At 39.9% G+C, this 27,624-nt stretch overlaps 1 protein-coding gene across 1 annotated transcript in view; it reads right to left on the bottom strand.

Annotated features, from left to right (window-relative positions):
• The window catches only part of LOC124794817 (mediator of RNA polymerase II transcription subunit 24), a 149,414-nt gene that overhangs the window by 46,548 nt on the left and 75,242 nt on the right, over positions 1-27,624 (bottom strand). Inside the window, exons 12-14 of the mRNA XM_047258476.1 lie at positions 18,588-18,765; positions 8,705-8,808; positions 6,203-6,295 (exon numbers count right to left, since the gene is read on the bottom strand). Coding sequence (XP_047114432.1) covers positions 6,203-6,295; positions 8,705-8,808; positions 18,588-18,765 — 375 coding nt within the window. The remainder of the gene's footprint in view (positions 1-6,202; positions 6,296-8,704; positions 8,809-18,587; positions 18,766-27,624) is intronic.

Raw genomic sequence — 27,624 nt, 5'->3', positions numbered from 1 at the left:
TGTCCCATGTGATCTGCCAGATTCTCTGCCACACTACACTCCGAGGCGGCAGCCTAAAGATGGCCAACCATAGCCAAAACCACATTCAACTGTTTGCAAACTGCAGCCAGCTCCTTCTGCGCCCATACACAGCACACACACATCCTACCCATCCTAGGAAGATTAACTGAATAAGTAAACTATAAAAGCTGACAGACACATAGAAATGCAACTTGTTAACCTCCTGAGGTGTCACCAGTAGTCTGTGATACCTTAATGAACTGTGTTGCTGGCTGTTCAGAAGAAATAAGCTACAGACTACCTGAATTTACACTTGTGCAAGGTTAAGCCTCTTAAATACAAAAATGGGCACGAAATTTAAGCACTACACACTACTAAGAAAACACAAGAAAAGTTAAACATGTAACTTGCTGCCCTGGAGACATGTCCCAGGCGAGAACTGGGTCTGGATTGAGTGGCTAACTTGGCTGAATTGAATGGTCACTTGTCTTCAAAACAAACAAATGAGCAACTACTGTGTTACTGACTACCTGAATACACACTTACAAAAATAGGAGATTAAACTTCTTAACTACAAAAACATGCATAAAATTTAAGCAAGATATACTACTGAGAAAACACAAGAGAAGCTAAATGCGTAATTTGCTGCCGCTGAGATGTGTCACATGGGACAGCTGGAGCTGAAATACTACGAAGTAAATTTATGGCACAGCTTTGCTAAAAGAATGGAACGACTGATGAGAAACATCCTGGGGCATCAAGGGATTGTGAATTTGATAATGGGAGATGAGGCTGCACTACTAGCAGGGTGTCTAGTGGTCATGAAGGTAATGAAATTGACTGTATGATCATGAATCTCGTTTTGTGTATTTTCTTTCGTCCACCTGGCAAACCATGTAAGCAAAGCTGACCTTGGGTCAGGGGGGGGGGGGGGGGGGGGGCTTGGGGGTTGGGTGATTTTGAATGATTTTGAAGCATGGCACTGTTAACACAGAACCATATGAGGTATATACACCTAGTGGAAATGACTTGAAAAACTGGACCAATAGAAAGAAATAAGATTAGACTAAGGTGCGTTTTGAGCAAATGTGGCTCTGACATTAGTGCCTGTGGTATTTCATGGGTAAAAACACCTACAAGAGGAAAGATAACAATATTATGAAAATAATAGATTACTTTTCACCTTAAGGGGAGATAATAAGTTGCAGACAAACATAATGAAAAGACTGCTATACATTTTAGCTATCAGCCAGAAGGCCTTCTACTGAAGTAGAGAACAGACTCACATTCACATAAGCAAAACACACATGCATGACCACTGTCACTGTGCACTGTGACCAGACCTGAGTTGTAACTGCACCTGATGGGAAGAGCAATCTCATACCGGTAAGGAGCAGAAATAAGGTAGGGAAATGGGAGGTAGCAGGGAAGTTAGGGGAAGGTGCTGTACTACTTGTGGAAGTGTGCATGGATGCGATGAGCACATGGTATGGTTGCTGCAAGCAGTCGGAAGAACTGGGGAGGGGAGTAGTGGAAGAGAAGAGAAGTAGAAAAGAAGAAAAGGACTAGTGGATGTGTTGTACTGGAGTGGGATCAGGGAAAGGGATAGGTAAGTGGAGGACAGACTAGCAAAGATTGAGGCTGGGAGGTTACAGGAACAGAGAATATTTTGTGAGAGAGTTCCCATCTGCACAATTCAGAAACACTCGTTGGCATGGTAGGAAGGATCCCTACTGTGCACGCTATGAAGCAGTCATTAATATGAAGCACACTGTGTCAGGTAGCATGTTCAGCAACTGTGAGATTTAGTTGCCTCTTGTCCACAGCTTTTTGGTGGCTGTTCATGCAAACAGACACCTTGTTAGTCATCATGCCCACACAGAAACCAGCACAGTGGTTGCAGCACAGTTTGTAGATCACATGACAGCTTTCACAAGTAGCCCTGCCTTTGATGGGATAGGAGATACCTGTGAACAGACTGGATTAGGTGGTGGTGGGAGGATGTGTGGAACAAAACTTGCTTCTAGGTGTATTACAGGGGTATGAGCCAGGAGGCTAGGGGTTGGGAGCAGAGATGGAGTACTGGTGGACAAGGATATTGATTAGGTTTGGTTGTCGGGGGGAATAACACTGTGGGAGGGGTGGGAAGGATGGCGGGTAGGATATTCCTCATTTCAGGGCACAATGAGAGGTAGTCGAAACTCTGGCGGAAAAAGTGATTTAGTTGCTCCAGTCCTGGGTGATACCAAGTCATGAGGGAATGCTCCTTTGTGGCTGGATGGTGGGTATGTGGGAGGTGGAAGGTAACTCAAGAGACAATGTGTGTGAGATTTGTTGCTGTACAAGGTTGGGACAGTAATTCGGACTGTGAAGGCCTCAGTAAGACCCTTGGTATATTTGGAGATGGACTGCTCATCCCTGCAGATCCAACAGGAACCTGTGGCTAGGCTGTAGAGAAGGGACTTCCTAGTATGGAATGGGTGGCAGCTATCGAAGTGAAGGTACTGCTTGTGATTATTAGGTCTGGAGGTACTGATGTAGCCATCCTTGAGGTAGAGGTAACACCGAAGAAGGTCGTGTGCTGGCTCAGGAGGACCATGTGGAGCAAATGGGGGAGAAGGTCTTGAGGTTCTGAAGGAATGTGGATAGGGTGTCCTCACCCTTGGTCCAGAGCACAAAGAAGTCATCAATGAATGTGAACCAGGTGAGAGGTTTGGGATTCTGCATGGTTAGGAAAGATCCCTCTAGATAGCCCCCAGAAAGGTAACATAGGATGGTGCGATGCGGGTGCACAATGCTGTACCATGGATTTCTTTTGTAAGTGAGTTCTTTGTAGGAGAAGTAATTGTGGGTGAGCATATAGTTGGTCATGGTGACTAGGAAGGATGTTGTAGATTTGGAGTCAGTCAGGTGTTGGCGAACGGTTGTGTTCGATGCTATGGGCATTGTCAATGTTAGTGTAGAGGGAGGTGGCATCATGCTGAATTTGTGTAAGGCCTTCTTCCGGTCCCTACAATGGAAATACTTTTTCAGCACCAAGCAATCAGACACAACCGAAAACAAAAACTGAAACCTGCATGACTCAGTTCACTCCTCCATCCAACAGTGGCCTACCACAAATCAGCCCCTGTTAACATTCCAGAATATCTTAACCTCAAAACCTAGCCTCACCATCATTCAACAAATCCCTCCACATGGAATTCAACTTTATATATGTACAAAGAAATGCAATCCACCACCCAAAAACTGATTCCGACCTTATAGACCATCCTGCTGACAAAGGCTCCGCCACTATAATTTCGAACCACAGGGATTACAAGGACGAGGGACTCAGTTTGTTGTCAGATTTGTCCACCTACAAACTCTACAGCATTGACACCATTCCAGAAATCCAATAGGATCTCCATCCTTTCTTAAATCCTTAGGCCCAGCCCAGAACCTCTCCCCTGGAGTTTCTCTCTCTCTCTCTTCCCCCCCCCCCCCCCCCCCCACCACCACCACACTCCCCCCTAGTGCCCAATGCACTCCTCCCTTCTACATGCATACTTAAGTACATAAACCCAACCATCCAGGGCTCTCCACTGTGGCCTGTTATTGTGCCACACTGAAAGAATCTTTCCTCTTGTCGACCAACATCTTCAGCCTATTACCATAGCCTTCCCACCTATGTAAAAGACATAAACCATTTCCTCCACTGACTCTCAACAGTTTCTGTTCCTTTATCACATGGCACCCTGCTCGTCGCTTCTGATGGTCTTACTGCTATTGAAAACTATCTTCCCAAATGACCAGCTGACTCCAAATCTACAACCTCCTTCCTGGTCACTACATCCTCATGCATAAGTGCTTCTCCTTCGAAGAAATCACCTACAAACAAATCTATGGTACAATAATGGGCACCCCGCAGGGCACCATACTATGCCAACCTATTCATGGGCCATCTAGAGGAATCCTTCCCAGCAACTCTGAGTCTGAAACCTTTCACCTGGTTTATATTTATTGATGGCATCTTTGTGATCTGGACTGATGACAAGGACACTCTATGTAGATTCCTCCAAGACTTCCTCCTTCCCGATTAACTTTATCTGGTCCTCTACAACCCAACAAGCCACCTTCCTTGATGTTGACCTCCACCTCAAGGATGGATACATCATTACCTGCATTTGTATCAAACCTAACTGGAACACGGCAATACCTCCACTTCGACAGCTGCCACCCATTCCATACCAAGAATCCCTTCCATGCAGCCTTGCCATTCATGGCTGTTGGACCTGCAGTGATGAACAGCCCATCTCCAAATATGCCTAGGGTAAATCACCCTCCCAACCTCATACAGGCATAGATCACCCATGCCTTGTCTCTCCAGTCACCTACCACATCCCACATACCCCAGGTTCGGCCACAAAGGAGCATTCCCCTCATGGTTCAGTACCACACAGGACTCGAGCAACTGAATCATATTCTCCACCAGGGTTTCGACTAATTCTTGTAGTGCCCTGTAAACAGGAATATGCTACCCACTATCCTTCCCACTCATCCCACACTGGTAGCTTACGCAATATCTTGTGCATCACTACTCCGTCCCTGCTCCCAACCTCTTGCCTTATGGCTCATACCCCTGCAAAACATCTAGATGCAAGACTTGTTCCACTCATCCTCCCACCATCAACTACTCCAGTCTTGTTACAGGTTTCTCCTATACCATCAAAGGCAAGTGTACCAGTGAAAGCTGTTGTATGATCTATGAACTATGCTACAACGACTGTGCTGCTTTCTATGTGGTCTTGATGACTAAAAAGCTGTCTGTTCGCATGAATGGCCACTGTCAAACTTTAACCAAGAGACAGCTGAACCCCAGTTGCTGAACATGCTGCCCAAACAACGTGCTTCACTTCACTGACCGCTTCACAACCTGCACCATCTGGATCCTTCCTACCACATGCTTTTCTGAATTGTGCATGACCGCTTCACAACCTGCACCATCTGGATCCTTCCTACCACACGCTTTTCTGAATTGTGCAGATGGGGACTCTTCCTGCTGTATATCCTATGTTCCTGTAACCCCTGGGCCTCTATGTTAACCAGTCCCTGCATTCCATTTACCCATCTCTTTTCCTGTTTCCAGTCCAGCACAATATAGTCTTCTATTTCTTCAACACACTCACTAGTCTTTTTCTAATAAACCTTCCAACTGCACTAGCAACCCTACCTGTCCCCACTGCACCCCTGAACCTTCCCACAAGTAGAACTATACCGCCCCCTCCCCCCCACTCTGCTATCCTTCCCTCTACCCACCCCCTGCCACCTCCTCATCCTCACCACTGCATTGCTGCTCACATTAGGTGCAGTTAGCATGGAGCTTGCTCTGTCCAGCCATCCTGATTTAGGTTTTCTATGGTTTTCTGTGTTTTTTCCTAAGTCATTTCATGCAAATGGAGTCACATGTTATCAAAAATCCAGACATGAAATTTAAAACTTTCTCAGCATACAGACTGTTGCATAAAATTTCAGATGTACTGCCTGATGTCAGTAATTTTATGTTGCAAAAATTTAGTGCTATAACTTTTCAGGTTCACGGTTCATCCTGGAGGGCACTCTTACTGACAACTGCTGATGGCAAAACAATAATACGGGTTTCCAATGATTTAGAACTATCTAATTAGTGACCATAAAGAGATCTCACTAACACATGCAACACAATGAAAAAATTAGGTGTAGAACACTGTGTTCCACAAATATTAATGTCATGAATACACAGCAATGTTCTTTTTTCAGTTTATGGGTATGCAGACAAAATACGAATCTTTCTTTCCCCAATATTTCTGTTGAAAACCTAACCACTGTCAGGGAAAGTAACTTCTGAGCATAAAAACATACATCCTTATATTTTGTGAAACAATGACCCCATGACTCAAAGGTGTACTACGAAGTTAAAGGTACATCTGTCACAGATGACATATTGATTATGTAACTTGAATTTCGCAGTATATCTGTGAGCCATATGTTCTCGGTATCACAAGTAATAAACAGCATGAACTTGCAGTAGGAAGTCAGTCAATGGCTAGAGAGGTTTCAGCTGAAATATCAAAAGGAAGAAATAATCATGGCTCAGCTACAGCCTGTACACTGATGGAACATTCTATTTGCTACGATACCTTAAAGAAACAAACACAACTCTTCTTTGACATCAAATCTTTCTTACCTGTGTGACAGGGTTATTCCCTTAACTTTTGACTGTGTGGGAGGATAAACATCATACTGCATTTTTCTGATGATTTGGAACATCAGGCCAGCTCTGAAACACAAGTCATGAAAGCTAAGAAATAAAGGAACTAAGCACTATTAGACCATCAACTGCTGTAAAAATTGCAATAGAATCTGATTAAACTTGAGACAATTGGAAAATAACAACCAAGCAGTTGCAAAAATAAAGATTTATTAACCCTTTACCATGGTTACAACAAGTATAAGTCCATCTTCTTCATGAATGGATATGAACATATTGTCTTTAATTGTGCAACTGGTTGGCTGTTATTTTCCAATTCTATCGAGTTTCTATGTGCATCATTTTTTAGCGCATGCACGTTGCAAATTCTAGAATCCTATTATGTAAAAATTTCTTCTTGTATACTTCTAACTCTGAATGAAGGTAGGTTACTGCTTATCATTGGCATCATGGTCAAGTTGGAAAGGATTGAGGAAAGAAATAGGCCACTTTGGTAAATCATAAAGCCTAAACAACAAGTTCTAAATGTGGATCTGAAACCTACTTCTCCTTAATATGCCCAGTGACTTACTAACTGCCACCTTACTTGGCCTCATCAAACTGAGACAGTTCTCTCTCTTATTTCCACTGGATGTCAAAGTGTTGGCAATTGACCCACAGGGGCAAGACTATAGTAATTACAGTGTGCAGAGGGGCTTTTAAGCAGCCTTATGTCCCATATGTGAACGAAATGGGAAGAAAGCTAATATGGGGTGCAACAGGAAATGTCCTCAGTGCACAGTTAATGTAAACTGTCAATCTGTATTTACAATAATCACATACACTATGTACAGTTTTGGAAACATCATGGCATTCTGCCTCTATGAAGAAGATACTGATGTCTGCTAAACCAATACTAAGTAAATTTCTATAATATACTTCTTATACTTTACATAAATGTAATTTTGTAGGCTTCTGAAGATGATAAGATTAATTCACAGAAACTGATAAAGTGAAATAAAAATATATTTCAACTGATGACTGAATTTTACTCTGAAAGTTGTTTTGACATATGATGTTGCCTCCTAAAGCTACCAATGGACTGTTACCATGACCTTGCCACACTGCCCTGAAATAACTCTGTACAGAAATGGTCATTCATCCTCGAACCACTTCAGTACACTCTGCAATGAATATGATTGTTGCTATTACATTGACACATGTTGATAAAGAATGAGTGTGCAATAAACTGCAGCTACATGGAAGGAACAAAATAATGGAATTTTGCATTAACACTTTGAGCCCCATTGGTTCCTGCTTGAAACCACCTTTTTTTTTCTTTCTTTTTAAATATCAGTGCCTTTTGCATGAAACCACTGATGCTACTGCATGACAGAGACTTCTAGTGGTACACTGAGGTACCTCTACAAATGTTATGCATTGTAACAGTCACTTATACCATTCAGACCAACAGTTGGCGCAGAGATTGTGCTACGTGATTGTAGGCAACTTTGACATGAGATTATTTTTATAGAGGCCAAGTTGAAGAGATCACTGACAGTGAAAGTAACCATATCTAAGTTATTGTAACATCAGTTTGAGTTTCTACTACTGCTTTTATGAGTATAATGAAAATGAAACCACTGGAACAGTATTTAGCTGACATGAAATTTATTAATTTTTAGACCCACTTTTGCTTGTTATTGAGGACTATAATTTGTTTTAGGTGTTATGGGTTCATGGAAGTTTTGAAATGCGGGCTTTTGTCTATGAAAAATGCAAATTTGCTTTCAAATACAACAGTCCCAGTTGTTCTAAAGTGAAACAACCTCCTTAAAACAACTGATTGTTTACCTTTTGCCAATTTCATCTTATATTCTTTGCTTACTAATGTCAGAAAGATTAATTTTGTGAAAAAATTACATTTATATTCCAAAGAGTCACCACCTCCCTAAAACAATTAATTGATTGCTTACTTGTTGTCAATTTCTTCTTGTCTTCATTGCTCACTATAATAATAAAGGTTAGGTATGTGAAAAATTTTAAATTTATATTATTTTTCATATTGTTGGAAATAAAAGGGTTAAGTAATGGAGTAGCACTTTCTAAGCAGTTAAACAATAGGTGGCACATGTAAATCACCATGGAAAGGAACGAAAATGAAATTAAAAGAATAATCTACAAATTAGGGGTATTATTTATACAAGAGATAATAGATTTTCCATGGAAACCTTCATTTTCTTACATTATAAATGAACAATTAGTAAAAACTGAAATAGGTAACAGCTACAAACGTAGTCAAATTGATAGGGATAGTTCTTCAATAATTTTGCAATAAGCACAAACAATGGCACATATCTTTAAGTGATGCAGGAAAATGTGTTTGTTTCACTAAGTATTCTTCTGTAAACTATGCTACTTCACTCTCTGGTACATAGAAGTTGTCCTCCCTCTTGGAGACTAACATAATTTAATCAATACAATTATTATTGTACTTACCTCTCCTTAAAATTATCTGGCTGATTTATTTCTTCAGTTGTTAATGGTGTCAAAAACTGCTGCACCATGTTCATTGGTTTTAGTAGCACCTCTTGTGGCAGGATCTGAATAGATAAATGGATTAAGTGGCACCTTAAACCAACTGCTTAAATGGGGTTCACAGTGCGAAATTTAATCAAATGTACCATAAATACTAATACAGTACGGTAGAGACATGTCACATGTTAAGTACAGTTTACTGACTTTATCGTTTCAGCCTAACATGTTACTCTCTTATTTGCAAATAAGTTACCACTGGGTAAACAATGATGGCAGCACACACTAACAGCATGCTCATTAGTAATGTTTTCACACGATGAAGTCACAAAGTATATCAAGGCCACCATGTGAGTAACATGTTTACACACTCATATGGCCCACCTCAACATCCCATCACTATAGTGCATGGGTTGAACGAGAAAACAGGAATACTGTGAAACATCTGCTTGAACATAAATGCAGATGCTAGCCAAGCTGGATAGTTCTGCTGTTGTATTTGACCACGAATAGCAATTGCGCAATATCCTTAACACTTTGCAAGAACTGTAACGAAAACTAAGAGGAGGACAGCTGTAAAAATCACTGCAGAACTCAATGTTGCTCTCACGAGCCCTGTTAGCACCAAAACAACATGAAGGGAGCTCCATGAACAGGGTACTGCAGGGCAAGCTTGAATTTCAAAACTACTCATCAGTAACAGGAGAACGTGATGCCAGAGCCACAACATCTACACTCCGGAGCAATGGAAGAAAGTAATTTGACTGGATGAGCCTTGTTTCCAGCTTTGGGTCATGTTTATGTCCCAAGAGTGAAACATGGTGGGGTTCAGTGATGATTTGAGCACCCATATCATGGTGTTACAGGGGTCCCATGATTACTCTGCAACAGCACATTACTGCCAAGGATTATGTAGCTGTTTTGGCTGATCAGGTCCATCCCATGGCACAATGTTTGCTCCCAAAAGGTCATGCTGTACTCCAAGATGATGAGCCCATGCTTAGACAGCACACCATTGTCCAGAACCGGTTCCGTTAGCACAAGGATGAACTGTCACATCTACCTGGGCCACTGCAGTAACCAGATCTCATTATCGTTGAGCCTTTGTAGTCTGTTTTGCAGATAATGGTGTCTGATCACTTTCTATATCCATCATTATTACCTGAACGTGCCACTGTTTTGCAGGAAGAAAGGTCTAAGATTTCCTTGAAAACCATGCAGGACCTGTATTTATCCATTCTGAGACAACTGGAAACTGTTTTGAATGACGACATGGTAATGTGTTGTGTTTTTGGTGTTTCCATATTTTTGTGCCCACTGCACATTAACTATTTTGTAATATAAAAGTTATTTAAGATCAACAGTAAAATCAGAATAACATTATGCGCCAGTTTCAGATGACATGCTGTATTTTGAAGTGCAACACAGTTATGCATGTAAAGGAAATAAGTGTGAAAAGGTACCTTACTGAAACATTTTAACATGCAGTTATTTAAACTTAAAATGAACTTAATTCCACTGTTTATCCACTGTATCTATTTTCCATGTGGTCCTTAGAATAAAACACCACTGACACCAGAAAAATTACTGATTTGGGTATAATGCAAAGTTTACATTAATTGGACCTACAAATCTGACAGTGCCTGACCAATCAGGGGAACAGCTAAACTGTGCCTGATTATTACTCAGAAAACTCACCTGTAAAACAGAGAGATGACACACTATAAGAATACCTCACAAGTGACGAAATGCTAGTAATTTTTAATGAACATTTGCAGTCAATGCCTTTAGAATAGTACATGTACACTGAGTTGAGAAAAGTCATGGGATACCTCCTAATATCGTGTTGGATCTCGTTTTGCCCGGTGTAGTTCAGCAACTCAACGTGGCATGGACTCAACAAGTCGTCGGAAGTTCCCTGCAGAAATACTGAGCGATGCTAACTCTACAGCCATCAACGATTGCGAAAGTGTTGCTGGTGCAGTATTTTGTACACAAACTGACCTCTTGATTATGTCCCTTGTGGGGTGATCTGGGTGGCCAAATCATTCAGTCGAATCGTCCAGAATGTTCTTCAAACCAAACGCAAACTGTGGCCAGGTGACATGGTATTTTGTATCCATACAAATTCCATTGTTGTTTGGGATCATCAACTGCATGAATGGCTGCAAAAGGTCTCCAAATAGCCAAACATAACCACTTTCGGTCAATGGTCAGTTCAGTTGGACCAGAGGACACAGCTCATTCTATGTAAACACAGCCCACAACATTATAGAGCCACCACCAAGTTGCACAATGCCTTGTTGGCAACTTGGGTCCATGGCTTCATGAGGTTTGCACCACACTCGAACCCTACCATCATCTGTTACCAACTGAAATTGGGGCTCATCTGACCAGACCAGGCTCATCTGACCAGACCACAGGTCTCCAGTCATCTTGGGTCCAAACGGTATTATCATGAGCCCAGGAGAGGCACTGCAGGTGATTGTGCTGTTAGCAAAGGCATCATGTCAGGCATCTGTTGTCAAACCCCGATAACACCAACTTTTGCCACACTGTCCTAACAGATATGTTTGTTGTATGTCCCGCATTAAGCTCTGTGGTTATTTCATGCAGTGTTGGTTGTCTGTCGGCAGTAACAACTCTACGGAAACACTGCTGCTCTAGGTCATCAAGTGAAGGCCATCAGCCACTGCATTGTCCGTGGTGAGAGGTAACGTCTGAAATTTGGTCATCCTGACACACTCTTCACACTGTGGATCTCAGGATATAGAATTCCCTAATTATTTCTGAAATGGAATGTTCCAAGTGCCTAGTTCCAACTATCATTTCGCATTCAAAACCTGTTAATGTCCATTGTGCATCCATAATCATGTTAGATGCCTTCTCACATGAAACATCTGAGTAAAAACGACAGCTCTACCAATGTACTGCCCTCTTATACCTTGTGTATGCAATACTAGGGAACAGGAATGGCAGAGGAAACTAATTAGACAGAGTGTTTGAAAGAATCTAAGGACACAAAAGTTATTGGTTTCACTGAATGTCATTCACTAAAACTGGTACTGACAGTTGTAGATGCCCTAAGTCCAAGAAGCCGGCCGCTGTGGCCAAGCAGTTCTAGGCGCTTCAGTCCGGAAACGCACTGCTGCTACGGTCGCAGGTTCGAATCTTGCCTTGGGCATGGATGTGTGTGAAGTCCTTAGGTTAGTTAGGTCTAAGTAGCTCTAAGTCTAGGGGACCGATGACCTCAGATGTTAAGTCCCATAATGCTTAGAGCCATTTGAACCACTTTTTAAGTCCAAGAATAAATGATGGACAAAATAACAAATACAGTATAATCCCGCTTTTATGTTCCCGTAATTAACTTTTCCTGACATTTATGACTTTTTTTATCAGTCCCATCAAATTTCCTATGCCCACAATGTTAATTTCCACCTGACTTTGTATCAACATCTTTAAATGATTAATGGAAAATCTCATATAAAGATGGGAAACAAATACTAACATAGAGATAGAGGGGCTGGCCAGTACTTACCTCAGCTCAGTATAGCCGATAGATACACATAAAACAGAACCGAAAATTTACGTTCCTAGCTTTCGGAACAAATGTTCCTTCATCGGGGAGGAGAGAGGGGAAAGAAAGGGAAGAAGGGAAAGGAGATTCAGTTACTCACAACCTAGGGTTGTGAGTAACAATTTGTGTCATACCTCCTGCCGCTGCTAGCTCTACTTGGCGTGGTGGCTGATAGGAGTAACTAGGTTCATTCAAATGAAGATATCATGACCAATCACAGCCATTTCCAACCCAGGGTTGTGAGTAACTGAATCTCCTTTCCCTTCTTCCCTTTCTTTCCCCTCTCTCCTCCCCGATGAAGGAACATTTGTTCCGAAAGCTAGGAACGTAAATTTTCGGTTCTGTTTTATGTGTATCTATCGGCTGTACTGAGCTGAGGTAAGTACTGGCCAGCCCCTCTATCTCTTTGTTAGTATCAACATATTTATAATTTTCCCGTGGGAAAAAATGTTTGTGGAGAAAATATGGTGCTTGCATAGTGTTGGCCGTCCAATAGTGTTTACAAATATTAAGTGGTTAAGTTTCTTAACACCAGGGCACTCTACTCAGTGGATTTGAACGGGTAAACAAGTAAAAGTTGTAACAATTTGTGTCGTTCCTCCCGCCGCTGCTAGCTCTACTTGGTGTGGTGGCTGATAGGAGTAACTAGGTTCATTCAAATGAAGATATCATGACCAATCACAGCCATTTCCAAACTGTCTCTACTGTGCAAATGCAGTTTCGTGATTGTTTTGATCCACGTGACACCTTTGTCGAACCATATAGAGCGTGTTTCGACATATGGCCACGTGGAGCACTAGCTGACACTGTCATTCACTTTGCGTTGCTAAAATGCTTTTAGTGTGAACACAGTGCGGGTTATGTATTGTATTCATGCTGAGTAAAACGTGTTTTGAGAATTTATTCTCGTTGTCAAGTGCAGTATTTATTTATGTATGTATTTTTTGTGATGTTACATAAACAATCAATGAGAGTGATAGTGTGCGTGTGCGTGTGCGTGTGTGTGTGTGTGTGTGTGTGTGTGTGTGTGTGGTTTTCTACATAACTGATGAGGCACAGTACCTGATAACCTCAAAAAAGACGAGTACAGCGCAAGAGACGCAGAATAATACATATTCAAACACCATACAAAATACTTATTTACATATTTGCACTTGACAATGAGAAAAAATCCTCGAAATGCATCATGCTAAGCATAAAAAAATACGTAACTAGAGCAGTATTTCATTATTTAAATAACAAATGACAGCTGCAGGATTTCCAAAAACATCAATTATGACATTTGAAATTAAGTCAAATGTTTCCACTTCCCAGACAGTTACCAATTCCAGTTACATTAGCGGTTTTTATTACATAATAAACCTTTATTAGATAATACAAAATTCCCTGACAAGTCTTTTGTTGCCTGTTATGTACATATATCATACATAAAATGCAAGGGGATATCCTACACGTAACTTTCACAGCTTAAAATATTATTTCCCACATTTTACATTTTCCCATGTTTTACACCATTTTTTTGAAGTCCCTTGACAAGTGTAAAAGTGGGGTTTCACTGTAGTACTGATAAAAGGATGTTATATTTCAATGACTTTCTATTTTTAAATTTGTAAGGGAAAAAAATAAAGTATAAAATGTAGCACCAAAATGCTAAATGAAGGTATGTAAAAATGCATATCAATGATATTATGAATTCCAATCAGTGTTCCACACTCAAACTTCTTTTATCTAATAGTTTTTATTTTTGTCAGTTATTTCTCCTTTTGTCAGAATGCATAAAATTTCTCCTCATGTTGTTCTGCCACTGCTAATTATTGTCAGCAGAACTGTAATAGCCAACCATGCCATTCTGGAACCAATAATGTGAAAGTTTCTGTGATGTGATAGTACGTTGTAAGGATCATGTTATTATTCACAACAGTGAAAAGTAGTGTTCATTATGAAATATACCAGGAAAGAAAAGAGAGGAGTCACATGACACGAAAAAGAGACATTAGTTGAGAACGGGGTAGACAATGTTGTAGCCTACCCTCATGTCACTCAACCTGTGCATGGAGCAGGTAGTACAGGAAACCAAGGGAAAATTTGGAAAGGAAATTAAAGAAATAAAAGGTCTGAGGTTTGTCGATGGCATTGTAATGTGTCAGAAATGGCAAAGGACCTGGAAGACCTGTTGAATGGGATGGGTAGCAGTAATGGAATGTACTTTAATTAAATCAGGTGATTTGGGGGAAATTAGAAACCAAAAGTAATATATGACCTTTGCTATTTGGACAGCAAAATAGAGGATATAAAATTCATACTCACAACAACAAGAAAATTATTTCTAAAAAGAGGAATCTGTTAACATCAAATTTAAATTTAAGTATTAAAAATCCTTCTGAAGGTATTTGTCTGGAGTGTAACCTTGCATGAAGTGAAATGCAGACAATATGCATATCAGACAAGATCAGAATAGAAGCTTTTGGAATGTGGTGCTGCAGAATAATTCCAAAGATTAGATGGGTAAATCAAATAACTAGTGAAGAGGTAGTGACATGAATTAGGAAAAAATAAATTTATGTCACAACCTGACTAAAAGAAGGCTTGCATGATGGGACAAATCTTGAGGCGAAACATCAAAGAATAGTTAGTTTGGTAATATAAGGAAGTGTGTGTGTGTGTGTGTGTGTGTGTGTGTGTGTGTGTGTGTGTGTGTGTGTGAGGGGGGGGGGGGGACAAAAATTGTAAAGCAAAATCAAGGCTACAGTACAGTAAGGAGGTTGAAATAGGTGCAAGTTGGTGTATTTATGAAGAAATGAAACTTGCACAAGACAGACAAAAGTGAAGAGCTGCATCAAACTGGTCTTCAGAGAGGGGTACACCAACAACAGGCAGGAAGGATATTTTGATTTACAGGAATGAAGCTGATGACACTGTGGAGGAAATAGGGGATGAGGACAAGTGTGTGAGATATTAGCATATGAAAATCCAGGAGGTTCCCTTTGCATCCTCCTAATGTACTACTGTAAAAGAAGAAAATTACTATTGCGAAATGTCAAAACCTACACTAATTTTACATCTATGGGCAGACTTTAATGACACATTGATTGGGAATGTGTACATTAGAAAAAAAATGCATCAGTAGAATACTAGAAAATCCTTGGTGGAACAAGAGCAATAGAATGATTAAAGATATCCATCTGTCATTCAGTGAAAGTAGTGAGCAGCAGAAAGAACACAATACCTTGGCTTACTAATTTTTGTCCTTCTCCAAAACACACAGTTAAAATACCCCAGCACTATGACCCAACTTATAGTACGTATATGGTGGGTAAAGCAGGAGAGATGAACAAGGGATTAGAAGGAAAACTGCCTTTAAAGGAAGCCAGGAAAGGGGATAGGAATACAACACAACAGAAAGTACATCTTGTTGTAGTCAGGGACAGCAGTGCGTTTTACATGCTAATACATGAGTTGGATATTAGAAGACTGAGGGGATGAACTGAGAGAGAGGGAGGCCACTAAGAGAACAGTGTGAAAGAGATTTTGCCTGTTCGGACAACAACACATCCGCTCCATTGCCCCAAAGTCTAGCTTCTCAGGTCAAAGACCGCTTCCTTCACCACCTTCCCAGACATTATCTGTTGGTTTGCTGCTTGCTACGTCATGCCCATATACACAACCATCCCATGTACTCGCTGCCTTTGAACACTGTCTGTTCTAACAGTCTACCAACTCATACTTTATGAAAATGAAAAACCATATCCTAATCCCCAACTAATTCTGCTTGGTGGAAATATATGCAATCAATGTCTGTCTTACGAAAGGCAGACTGTTGCTTGATGGTCGTGAAGTATGGTAACTGCAGTTTCTGATGCATAACTCTTGTAAAAATGACATTTTATTATCATAAGATGGTTGAATACACAGTGAAGCCAAAATTATAAACTTTTTGGACTGAAGACATATGAAAAAAGCTTTCTTGGAACAATTACATTCAGAATCTTGCAGAAAAGTCAGTGCTGGAGTTTTCACTATAAGAATGATGCTGAAATATGATAATTTAAATATCTGATTACATTTTGCAGCCTCTGGTAACATAAATAATATTATTATGATTTCAGCTTCTTAGGAAATCATCACCAGATGACTTGAGTATATAACACAGCAACTCGTTACAATGCGGTCACTGTATTCCCCTTAGGCAACATGCCCAGCCTCTGTAAACATGAATACTAGTTTCCACTTCCCTGTGCATTCACAGAGGCTACTCTGATTACGTTACAAATGAGTTAATGTGTTAAATATTTGACATTATGCCTGTAAGTGAGAAAAAGTTGAAAAAAGGTTTGCAATTTTGTTTAAAGTTTTTTGGAAGTTCCCAGGTGCAATCATTATCAAACACTGGATGATTGTAGTCTAAGCAATTTGTGCTACATTTTATGCAAAAGCTGGTTTTTTTGTGCATCTCAATGTTAATGATGTATCTCTTGTACTTGTGTCGTACCAAGCAAAATTTTGCAAGTACATTCAGTGGCATATGTGGGTATTGTCTGCTAAATGTTTTGCAAATAGGGTTAGTGGTAAAGAAAAAAGAAATTAAAGTGTCATGACGGATGCTGAGGTCTTACTGCATGAACAACAAAAATGTAGTAATTGATAAACTTTTTCCTTTCACTATTTTGTGGGCATGTCAGTGAGTAAAATCTTCATAAAGGTTTGAAATTATGTGGAATTTTATTGCAAGTCACTAAATGCTCTCAGTCTCAAATATTGTATTGGATGATTGTACCGTATTTACCCGTATTAAAGTTGACCATGAATGTACGATGCGCCCCCCCCCCCCCCCCCTTTCCCTTCTTTTAAGAGGCTCCTTGAGAAAACTTTATTTTAAACATACTCAGACTAATCAAAATTAGAAACTATATCACTCACAAAGTATCTGCCTAAAACATTAGCATTATACCTATTCTAAACTCAGGCCATTTACTGATTGCCTACATTTTGATAATACAAGGAGAAATAAAATAAACAAAAGGAAATGGTTTACATTAATTTTTATCTTCACTACCTTTTTCATTTTCGAGGCATGTCATCTGGGGTATCACTCCTTTTATCATCACCATCATCCTAGTAGCACAGCCATGAAATTTATATCTTTGTTGTCACAAATATTTAGCCACTCCACCCAAATATGTCGCAATTTCTGACGTGGTTGTTACGGTTAGACATGAGAACACAGCTTCTTCTTATGCTGAATACGTATTGGATTTCACTTTTATACAGATGAGAGAATGTTACAATGTTTCTTGCTTCCAAACTTATTGTCTGCACACCTCTCTCACTGGCTGCATAGAACCAGCAGCTGACATGTCCCCTTTCACTCCCATCATACCTAACAGTGCACACTGACAACACTGCTACAGGAAACATTTAAGTCTAGACTTTTACCGTGTCCTGCAAAAATTTATACTACTGTTATGTATTTGTATGATTTTAAAGTCAATTCAAATGGATTCAGGCAAGCTGCAGTTTAAATGTGGTACGTGTTCATCAAATATATATATGATCACAACTGGCTTGTGGAACAAATGACATGCATTACTTGGTCAAATTAAACACATCTCCAGTGACGTTATGTGGTGGTTATATTGGAAAACATTGTCCCACAAGAGATCGTACATTTGACATATTCATCTTGTGATGTGGTCACACGGTTCCTGCAACAGACAATGTTTTTTATGTACCATGTTCTGCTGGAGTTGTCTGAGTATTTCTATGGTATGATCACACTGCTGAAGTATTAGGTGCCTTTGGGACATGATCCTAGCCGGTGGTTTTTAGTTTAATTCTATGTGGAGGCTCGTTATTTGTGCAAGCACATCCAGAACACTCACACCAAAGAGTGGCACTGACGTGGAACAGAAAGGACAGACAGCATCAGGATTTGACTTGTGGACCATCCACCATCACATATACACCTTCCAGACACACACAGCTGGCTCTCCCCAGTACTCCCTTGTCAGAAGAGGTTGCATTTCCAAAGAAATAAAAGATCGCATTCCACATTAACCTATCAGTTTTCCTGAAAATATCAGGTAAGAAACTCACTGAAACATTGCTCAAAGACAACTCAAGATACCATCAGTGAAAAGGACTCTGGAAACTAAGCTAATTTAGTATAAACCTCTAAAAACAATCAACCTCAAAAGAAATTTTATTCAGTGCATTTGACCAAAATACTCTTTATTGCATAGAAAAAAGAAAAAAAAAGGAAACCATACATACCTGCATGTAACTACAAAGCCATGTAGCAGCACAGACAGGCAAACATGCCATTCGGCTTCGCATGGCATCCAAAATGCGTTTGACATCTGTTGCAGAGACTATTCCATGTTCCCATGCTTGCAGTACCTCATTGATTGCACTGGGCACATTCAAGCAAACTTCATGCCACTTTACTTGGCTGAAAAAAGCATAAAAAACACTCTACATTTCAGTATTTTCAAGTCACCGGCTGTTCATGTTTTTCTCCTCTTTCCTTTCTTTTTCTACTCCCCCAATGGCCACCCTCCCCACAATCTCTAACACATGACCTTTTCAGAATGAGATTTTTCACTCTGCAGCAGAGTGTGCACTGATGGTAGAGCAATTGCCCGCGAAAGGCAAAGGTCCCGAGTTCGAGTCTCGGTCCAGCACACAGTTTTAATCTGCCAGGAAGTTACATGACCTTTTATTCACAAAACATATAAAGAAATGTAAATAACTCTCTGTAAATATATATTACATAATCAATTTAACATCTTAAGCCCATTTACAGAGTGAGAGGATTTCTACTGTGGTAACAGCTGTACATTCTCTCTCTCTCTCTCTCTCTCTCTCTCTCTCTCTGTCTCTCTCTCTCTGCACAGTTTCTCTCCGTTATTAGAAGATCACTAAATGCTCTAAAGAACCAGAAAGCATAATTAGTCTGGAGATATCACAATACATTTTAATGCAACCAAGTGTTGGGGGGAAAAAAGTGACATAAGTTCTAACTGATACAGAGAAGTAAGGCAGGTACACTGAAAATCTGAATATGAATTCTTGCATGATACGTACAAGACCTGAATTTCTCATTACTTGCCAATATAAAAGAGACTTCAGCTGCGGAGACAGTCTTTTCACATTCTATGGCTGAGAATATTTACAAGAAGTCAGAGACACCTGGTAAATATTTTCTATAATATCACAAAGCAGTGAAAAAAGCAACCAAAACCACTGTGTCTCATAATGGTCCCCAATTCACAATATTCATATTTTCAGACTGTTCCCACAGGAACAGTACAGAGCACATCACCACCTCACTTTCCATCCAACCTTTAAGAGTGAAGTCAAAGCAGTGGAGACCTTTCACAGTCCACACAAGAAAATCCCTAAAGAGCATGTCTGCCAAAGACATTATCAACAATTTATAAGTGCGAACAGGTCCATTTCCTTCAATGGCCTCAGCCCAGATACACTGCTAGAGTGGCTAGCAGCACCTGATTTTGCTGCAAACCCACAAACCAGCACTACCAGTGCAGGAGTCACAGCAGTTTTCTCACTTCAGGATGCACTCTTCCTACTGGGCCCATATTTACAATTGCACACCTGTCTGTAACCTGGGCACCTTGAGGGACAAAAGGACCAGCACAAACTTATCATCGTGGTTGAAGGTGGGCACACCATCTACCAACTGTGACGATGAAAGTCACAGCTACAGACCCAATGATATATTGGGAGATGGCAATCTGGAGTGCCTGCCATCACCTGTGGTGCTAGTAGCTGCAGAGGCCTTTAACGTGCCACCCTACTCCACAGGTGTCACTTGTCAGTTTGATCCAGAACATCACAGCTGATGTGCTTCCCCCAGACCCTATTGGCCTCAAATCACTGGTAAGAATATCAATATTGAGTTCTCTCTCCACCAAAAAGCAATACAAGTCAGGTGGTACCGTTTACATGGACTGGTTAAACACATTACAATGGATGAGGCCTCAGTAGACAATATCCAACTGAAGCCCACTACATTTTTATTTTACTTATTTATTACAAAAGCATATTTTACAAAGCATACTGTTAAGGTTCATAACTTAGGATAATCTGCACTCTAGGTCCTATCACAGACCATATTTTTTGAATTAGATAATTAAATTTTTGATAAAATTTGACTTTTAGTGTGTTGTCTGCTAACAGTATCTGTTACCAAGAAAGTCTACCTTTTGATTCCCCAAAGGCAATCCTTCTGGTTCATAAAATTTCAGTTTAGCTTCAATTTATTTTATTTATTTTTATTTACACACCTAGTTCTGTAGGGCCACATTGAGGAGCAAATCTCCAAGCTCATGGAACATGTCAGTACATGAAATTACAACATAAAAGTAATAACATATAAAATAAAATGTTTATGAACCCAAAAAAAGTCAAGCCATAAGTTTAAGTAAACGCAATCAACAATATAACATAGGAATCAGCTTAATTTTTCAAGGAACTCCTTGGCAGAATAGAAGGAGTGACCCATGAGGAAACTCTTCAATTTCAATTTGAATCCACATGGAGTTCTTGTGGTAGCTCACTGAATATGGAAACAGCAGTATACTGCACACCTTTCTGCACAAGAGTTACGGAAGTGCAATCTAAATGCAGATTGGATTTTTGCCTAGTATTAACTGAGTGAAAGCTGCTAATTCTTTGGAATAAGCTGATATTGTTAACAAGAAACTACAGTAAAGAATATATATATTGAGAGGTCAATGTCAGGATATCCAGACTACTGAACAGGGACTAACAAGAGGTTCGCGAACTTAGACCACTTATTGCCCGAACCGTCTGTTTCTGAGTAAAAAATATCCTTTGAGAATGCAAAGAGTTACCCCAAAATATAATACCATACAACATAAGCAACTGAAAATAAGCAAAGTAAACTAAGTTTCATGTCGAACAATCACTTACTTCAGGTACCATTCAAATAGTAAAAATAGCAGCTATAAGTCTGAACAAGATCCTGAACGTGGGCTTTCCACGACAGTTTACTATCTATCTGAAAACATAGAAATTTGAACTGTTCAGTTTATTAATCATATGCCCATTCTGTGAAATTAAAACATCGGATTTTGTTGAATTGTGTGTCAGAAACTGTAAAAACTGAGTCTTACTGTGATTTAGAGTTAGTTTATTTTCTACAAGCATGTTATGAACTGCACTATTTGAAACAGAGCCAATGTTGCACATAACATTCTTTACAACCAAGCTAGTGTCATCAGCAAACAGAAATATTAATATTTTAGAATTACCTGTAATACTAGAGGGCATATCATTTATATAGATAATAAACAGGAGTGGCCCCAATACTGATCCCCCCCCACATGACAGCCATTCTCAACACTGTGAAAATGACATTTTGCTGTCTGTTGTTAAAGAAAGAGGTGAACCTATTGTGAGCTACTCCCCGTATTCCATAATGGTCCAACTTCCGGAGCAATATTTAGTGATCAACACATTCAAACGCCTTAGTTAAATCAAAAAATATGCCTAGCATTCGAAACCTTTTGTTTAATCCATCCAGCACCTCACAGAGAAAAGAGAATATAGCATTTTCAGTTGTTAAAGACTTCTAAAGCCGAACTGTACATTTGATAGCAAATTATGTGATATAAAATGATCAATTATCTTTACATACACAGCATTTTTAATAACTTTAGCAAACACTGGTGGCATAGAAATAGGTCTGAAGTTGTCTACATTATCCCTCTCTCCCTTTTTATAAAGCAACTTAACTACTGAGTACTTTAGTCGTCAGGAAACTGATCATTCTTAAAGGAAAAATTACAAATAGGGCTAAGTACAGGGCTAACATACGCAGCATACCGGTAGTACTTTAATATACTGCTAGACACTCCATCATATCCATGAGAACCCTTAGTCTTCAGTTATTTAATTATTGACTCCATCTAACCCTTGTCAATATCACAGAGGAGTATTTCAGACATCAATCTCAGAAAGGCATTTTCCAAGAGAGTTATATGATTCCTTGTATTAATTTACCAGCAATGCTCAGAAAATGATTGTTAAATACTGTACATATACCTGACTAATTAGTAACAGAAAATTTTTTTACTACGAACTGACTTTATATCGTCAACCTTGTGCTACTGACCAGACATGTCCTTCAGAACTAACCATATGGTTTTAATTTTATCCTGTGGATTAGCTATTCTATTTGTGTACCACATACTCTTTGCCTTCCTAATAACATTTTTAAGTACCTTACAATACTATTTGAAATGGGCTACTGTAGCTTGATTATGACTACTCCAAACTGTAGCTTGATTGTGACTACTTCAAACATTTTGATATAATCCCTGCTTTGTTCTATATGATATCCTTATCCACTAGTCAGCCACCCAGGCTGGCTTTTACTGCTAATACCCTGTTTAGAACGTTCTAATGGAAAACAACTCTCAAAGAGCATGAGAAATGTGTTAAGGAAAGCATTGTATTTGTCATCATGTTATCAGCACTGTGAGAGGTATTTCTGATAGATAACATGAGTTTGTAAGTCAAAGGAAAACACAGTAAACTCTTGTTTATCCGAATCAAGTTCATCTGAAATCCGCTTTATCCGAAAAAAATTTGCCGATTTTCGCGGCTCAAATCAACGCTGTCTGATGCATCACACAGCTATGCTTTTGGCTAGCTAGACTGACAGATGACAAGTTTCAACTTGAGCCATGCATTTGCTGGTGTTTTTCGGCAGTCTACTGCTAATCAGTGCACTGGCACATGTCAAACGCCCGAGTGTTTTCAATTTGTGCATGTGTTGGTTGAAGTCTTAGTGTCTGTCTTGTTCATATTGCATGGTGTCATACCACTGCCATCTACTGGAACTCCTTGGAAGTACAGTACATACAGTATTGCTCTATGTAGCACGACGTAGGCCTGTCGAAATCGACAATGAGAGTGCGGCGCCAAACACTTTCCGCCTGTTGTAGGTACATCAGACGAAGCCGAGCATTTAACACTTTAAAAGTGAACGTACAAGGGCTTGGGTAGGGCAGGGGAGAGCGGACAGATGTATTGAATTTTCTCATTCGATGGCTGCCACAACCTGGTTTCAAAAGTCAAGCACTTTGTCTAGTGCGTCTCGAGTGTTGTCAAGTCATGCGCCTGTGTGTTTTTGATTTAACATTTCATGCTCGTGCTCCACGATTTAAAATGTCCAGAGATAAAAGTGGCCAAAAACCAAAAAAGAATCAGTCGAGTGTCGGTAAAAAAAACACTGAATGTGACTGCGGGTGCAAAATGAAAAAAATAATGTGATCTTGTTGGAACAAAAGCTTCGCGCTTTACAAAGAACTGATTCTGATGAGCCGCCCGCAAAAGTTGATGCGGATTTGAAAGTCGGTAGGAGTACGATTACTGATTGGAAGACAAATCGATCAGGAATTGAAAAATTTTGTTCCGGCCAAATGTCAGACAGCGCAGTGAAATCCACAAAAACAATGGGAAAAGGCGAACATCCTCAGTCAGAAGAGGCCCTGTTTTTATGGCAGGAACAAATAAGGGCCAAAGGTGTGCCAGTTTCAGGTCCTCTACTTCATCAAAAAGCGATGACTTTTTATGAGCTGACTGAAGGAAAGGAGCAAGAATTCCTCGGAAGTGATGGCTGGCTGGATCGATTCAAGAAGCAGCATGGCAATTGTAAAATTGCCATCAGTGGCGAATCATTATCCAGGGATGAAGCCGCTATCGCTGATTTTAAGAAGAAACTGCACACTATCATCGACAAAGGAGGTTATACTGATGATCAGCTTTACAACTGGGATGAAACCAGGTTGAATTACAAAATATTCCTAACAAAAACCCTTGCCTCTAAAAAGAAAAAAAACGGCATCCAGGTATAAAAAAAATCAAAGAAAGAGTTACTGTCCTTGTCACTGGCAATCATACACTGCGACTTTTTTTAATTGGTAAATCCAACAAACTAAGAGCATTTAGATGGCAACCAGCTGATAAACCTTTGCCATTGTGGTACACGGATCAGTGTAAGGCATGGATGAATGGTGCCATCTTTAAAAAATGGTTCCATACAGAGTTTGTTCCAGCTGTAGAAAAATACACAGAGCAAAACTGACTTTCTCGAAAAGTGCTACTTATTGTGGCCAACGCTCCTTCTCACCCAGATGATCAACACGATGGGGATATCAAAGTTGTGTTTCTCCCATCAAACACCATGTCTCTATGTCAATTAATGGACCATGGTGTTCTTGAGACAATGAAAAAACATTACAGACACAAGCTGCTGGAATACTTAATCAGTGTGATTGATGCTGAAGATTTTGTGCAAGCTCTTAAAAAAATCGATGTTTCAAGAGTCATTCATTGGATTGCTGAAGCTTGGAATCTCATTCCTCCAAATTCTCTCATTATGTCTTGGAAAAAACTCTTAGATCATAAGGCAACTCATCAGTGATGGGAAGAAGGGGGCAACACTGAAACTCAAGCTGACATGCCAGAAACTGATGAAAATGACGTAATTTTGGTGAATTTACTGGAGAAGCTACCTGGCTGCGAAGACGCGAACTTCGAAGACATTGAAGAGTGAATGGAAAACTACTATTTTGATTTGACTGAGAAAGATATCATCCAAATTGCCACCAATCAGAAAGTGTCAGAAGAATATGTCTCTGATGATGAAGAAGAGAAAAAAAAAGAGTCCTCACACAGTTGGTTATGAAGTGATCCAAACTGCCCTGGAGTAAATCAGCCTGCAGGAGGAGGCAACTTATCCCGAAATCATTTTTTTTCCAACATTGGAGATATATTGCCGCAACAAAAGTTTCTCAAACCAAAAACAAAAAACCATTACAGACTTTTTTACCAAAAAATAAATTCTAATGAAATGCCCTAGAACTTCAATGTCCATAAGTTAAAAGTTTTTTTTTTTTCCTCTACATTTGTTTCATAGTTTTGTACAGTAGTTTATTTTTTATTCAAAAGAGAAGGTAATAAAATGAAAACTCCCGTTTTTTCCTGTTGCCAAATAAGACGTATTTTTTCTGTAAGAAGAAATAAATGAGCTTTGTTATTCAGCATTTAAAAACTTTGAGTTTTCAAACATACTCTGGCACCTTCTTTAAATGTCAGCACAACTTTTTCAGTCAAAAACGTGCAGCTTATTCACAACCATATCAATATCATTCTATGTACCCTACGCATGTTTTACAATCACATTTTCTAGTATTGATGCAATTTGGGGTGTTTCACACGTGAAAATGGGGACTTTGGTTTATCCGAAATTTTTGGTATCTGAACCGACCACCATCCCGATCATTTTGGATAAATAGGAGTCTCCTGTATTCTTAAAAATGAAATCACTGAGTAAATTTTAAAAAATGGAAACATATACTAATAGCTCTGCTATCACTAACATGAATGCCGCCCTCTCTATGTTTCATTACAAAAGGAAAACAGGAACCTTCTCTCAAGGACTATAAAACTGTGAGACAGAATTGCTAGCCAGTACTTACTTTCAAGATGAATGTCAGTACTGACAACAGACAAATCATCTTTTTCTGTTTTCTCTCCTTTCTTTTGTTGCTTTTTCAGCCCATCATGAATTCTTCTCCTGCGCCAACCTTTTCACCTCAGAATACCAATTGGTATCTACGTCCTCAATTATTTGCTGCAATGGATTCCATTCTCTGTTTTTCTCTACGGTTTTTACCCATCACAGCTACCGTGGACGTTATTCCCTGATGTCTTCACAGGTGTCCTGCTATACTATCCCTTCTTACCAGTGTTTTCCATACCCTTTCCTTGCCAATTCTGTGGTGAACCTCTTCATTCCTTAACTCACCAGTCCACCTAATTTTCAACATTTGTCTATAGCACACCATCTCAAATGCTTCGATTCTCTTCTGTTCCAGTTTTCCCACAGTCCATGTTTCGCTACTATAGAATGCAGTGCTACAAATGTACATTCTCACAAATTTCTTCCTGAAATTAAGGTTTATGTTTGATACTAGTAGAGTTCTCTTGGCAAACAATGCTCTTTTGCTAGTGCTAGTCTGCTTTTCATGTCCTCTTTGCTCTGTCCATCGCGGATTATTTTGCTGCTTAGGTAGAAGAATTCTTTAATTTCATCACTTTGTGATCCCCAATTTTGATGTTAAGTTTCGTTACAGCACAGAGTAATACGGGTTCCAAGTTATAAAATTTTTAATGTAGGTCAACCACCTCGATGTAACATAGGCTGGTTATTCCATGATTAGTGGCGGACCAGGAAGTACGGTGATGCAAGATGGACGGACAGCACAGTCTGCAACTCTGCAGTTGCTGAGTGATAGGGAGCACACACAGCAGGAAAACAGAAAAGGACAGGGACTAAGCAAAATAACACACACGCTCATTTGTGCGGTGGGATGCCACAAGAAGCAATAGACAAGGCTAGGGAAAACACTCATAGACCATATCAGCGCACACTCCGCTGCAGAGTGAAAATCTCATTCTGGACTCGTGGACCAATTTAACTAACTGCTATTAGAGAATTAAAGCAAGGGTAGCAGAATACCGAGGCCACATGAGCGGTCATCGATAGTAAACCGCACATCACAGGGCTGCGGAGAGCTTTTGAAATACACAAGCCCCAGCTCGAAGTAGGTGAGTATGGTCCAGGTCAATGGGAATCATGCAGTCCATGTCGATGACATTCTGTTCCATGACCATGCTGTTTTAGTAAGTGTTGTCTCAGATCAACCAGCGCAGTACCAGCCAGCCATAGATTGTGTGGATTGTCACAGAGCTGAACTCCACTGATGAACTTCATGTTCTGTCACACCAACCACTACTTAAGGGAGAGCTGATGAACTACCAGCAGCAGTGCAGTACCAGGTGCTGTACTCTCTGGGTGTGGGATGATGGGATGGAAGATGACGACCATGGATCCTGGTGGACCACTATCCGGTACGGTGTATAGGTACATAAAGGAAAAGCCCCGACATGCTATGATAATAAAAGTCAATAATCACTAGTGCGGCCACTGTGAGCATCGGCAAAGAGATATTTTGCTACGCCGGAAGGTGAAAGACAAATGATGGAAACTTTTTTTTTTTTTGAGAGAGAGAGACACTCTGTCTTCAGTTCTTGTGGCAAGAAGACATTTCTTGTGATACAATGTGTTGTCTGGATAATAATCCTATGAAAGTATGAAGTGTGAGAGTTCATTTAGTGCAAAACCATGAAAGCTTTCTTTTCTTCCATGCATTATCCCAATATCATGTCACTGTAGCCGCCTGCACCAGAA

The sequence above is a fragment of the Schistocerca piceifrons genome, chromosome 4 (genome assembly GCF_021461385.2).
Source record: "Schistocerca piceifrons isolate TAMUIC-IGC-003096 chromosome 4, iqSchPice1.1, whole genome shotgun sequence".
NCBI classification, from domain to species: domain Eukaryota; kingdom Metazoa; phylum Arthropoda; class Insecta; order Orthoptera; family Acrididae; genus Schistocerca; species Schistocerca piceifrons.
The sequence above is the reverse complement of the archived record's forward strand: the minus strand, read 5'-3'. Positions and strand labels throughout refer to the sequence as shown.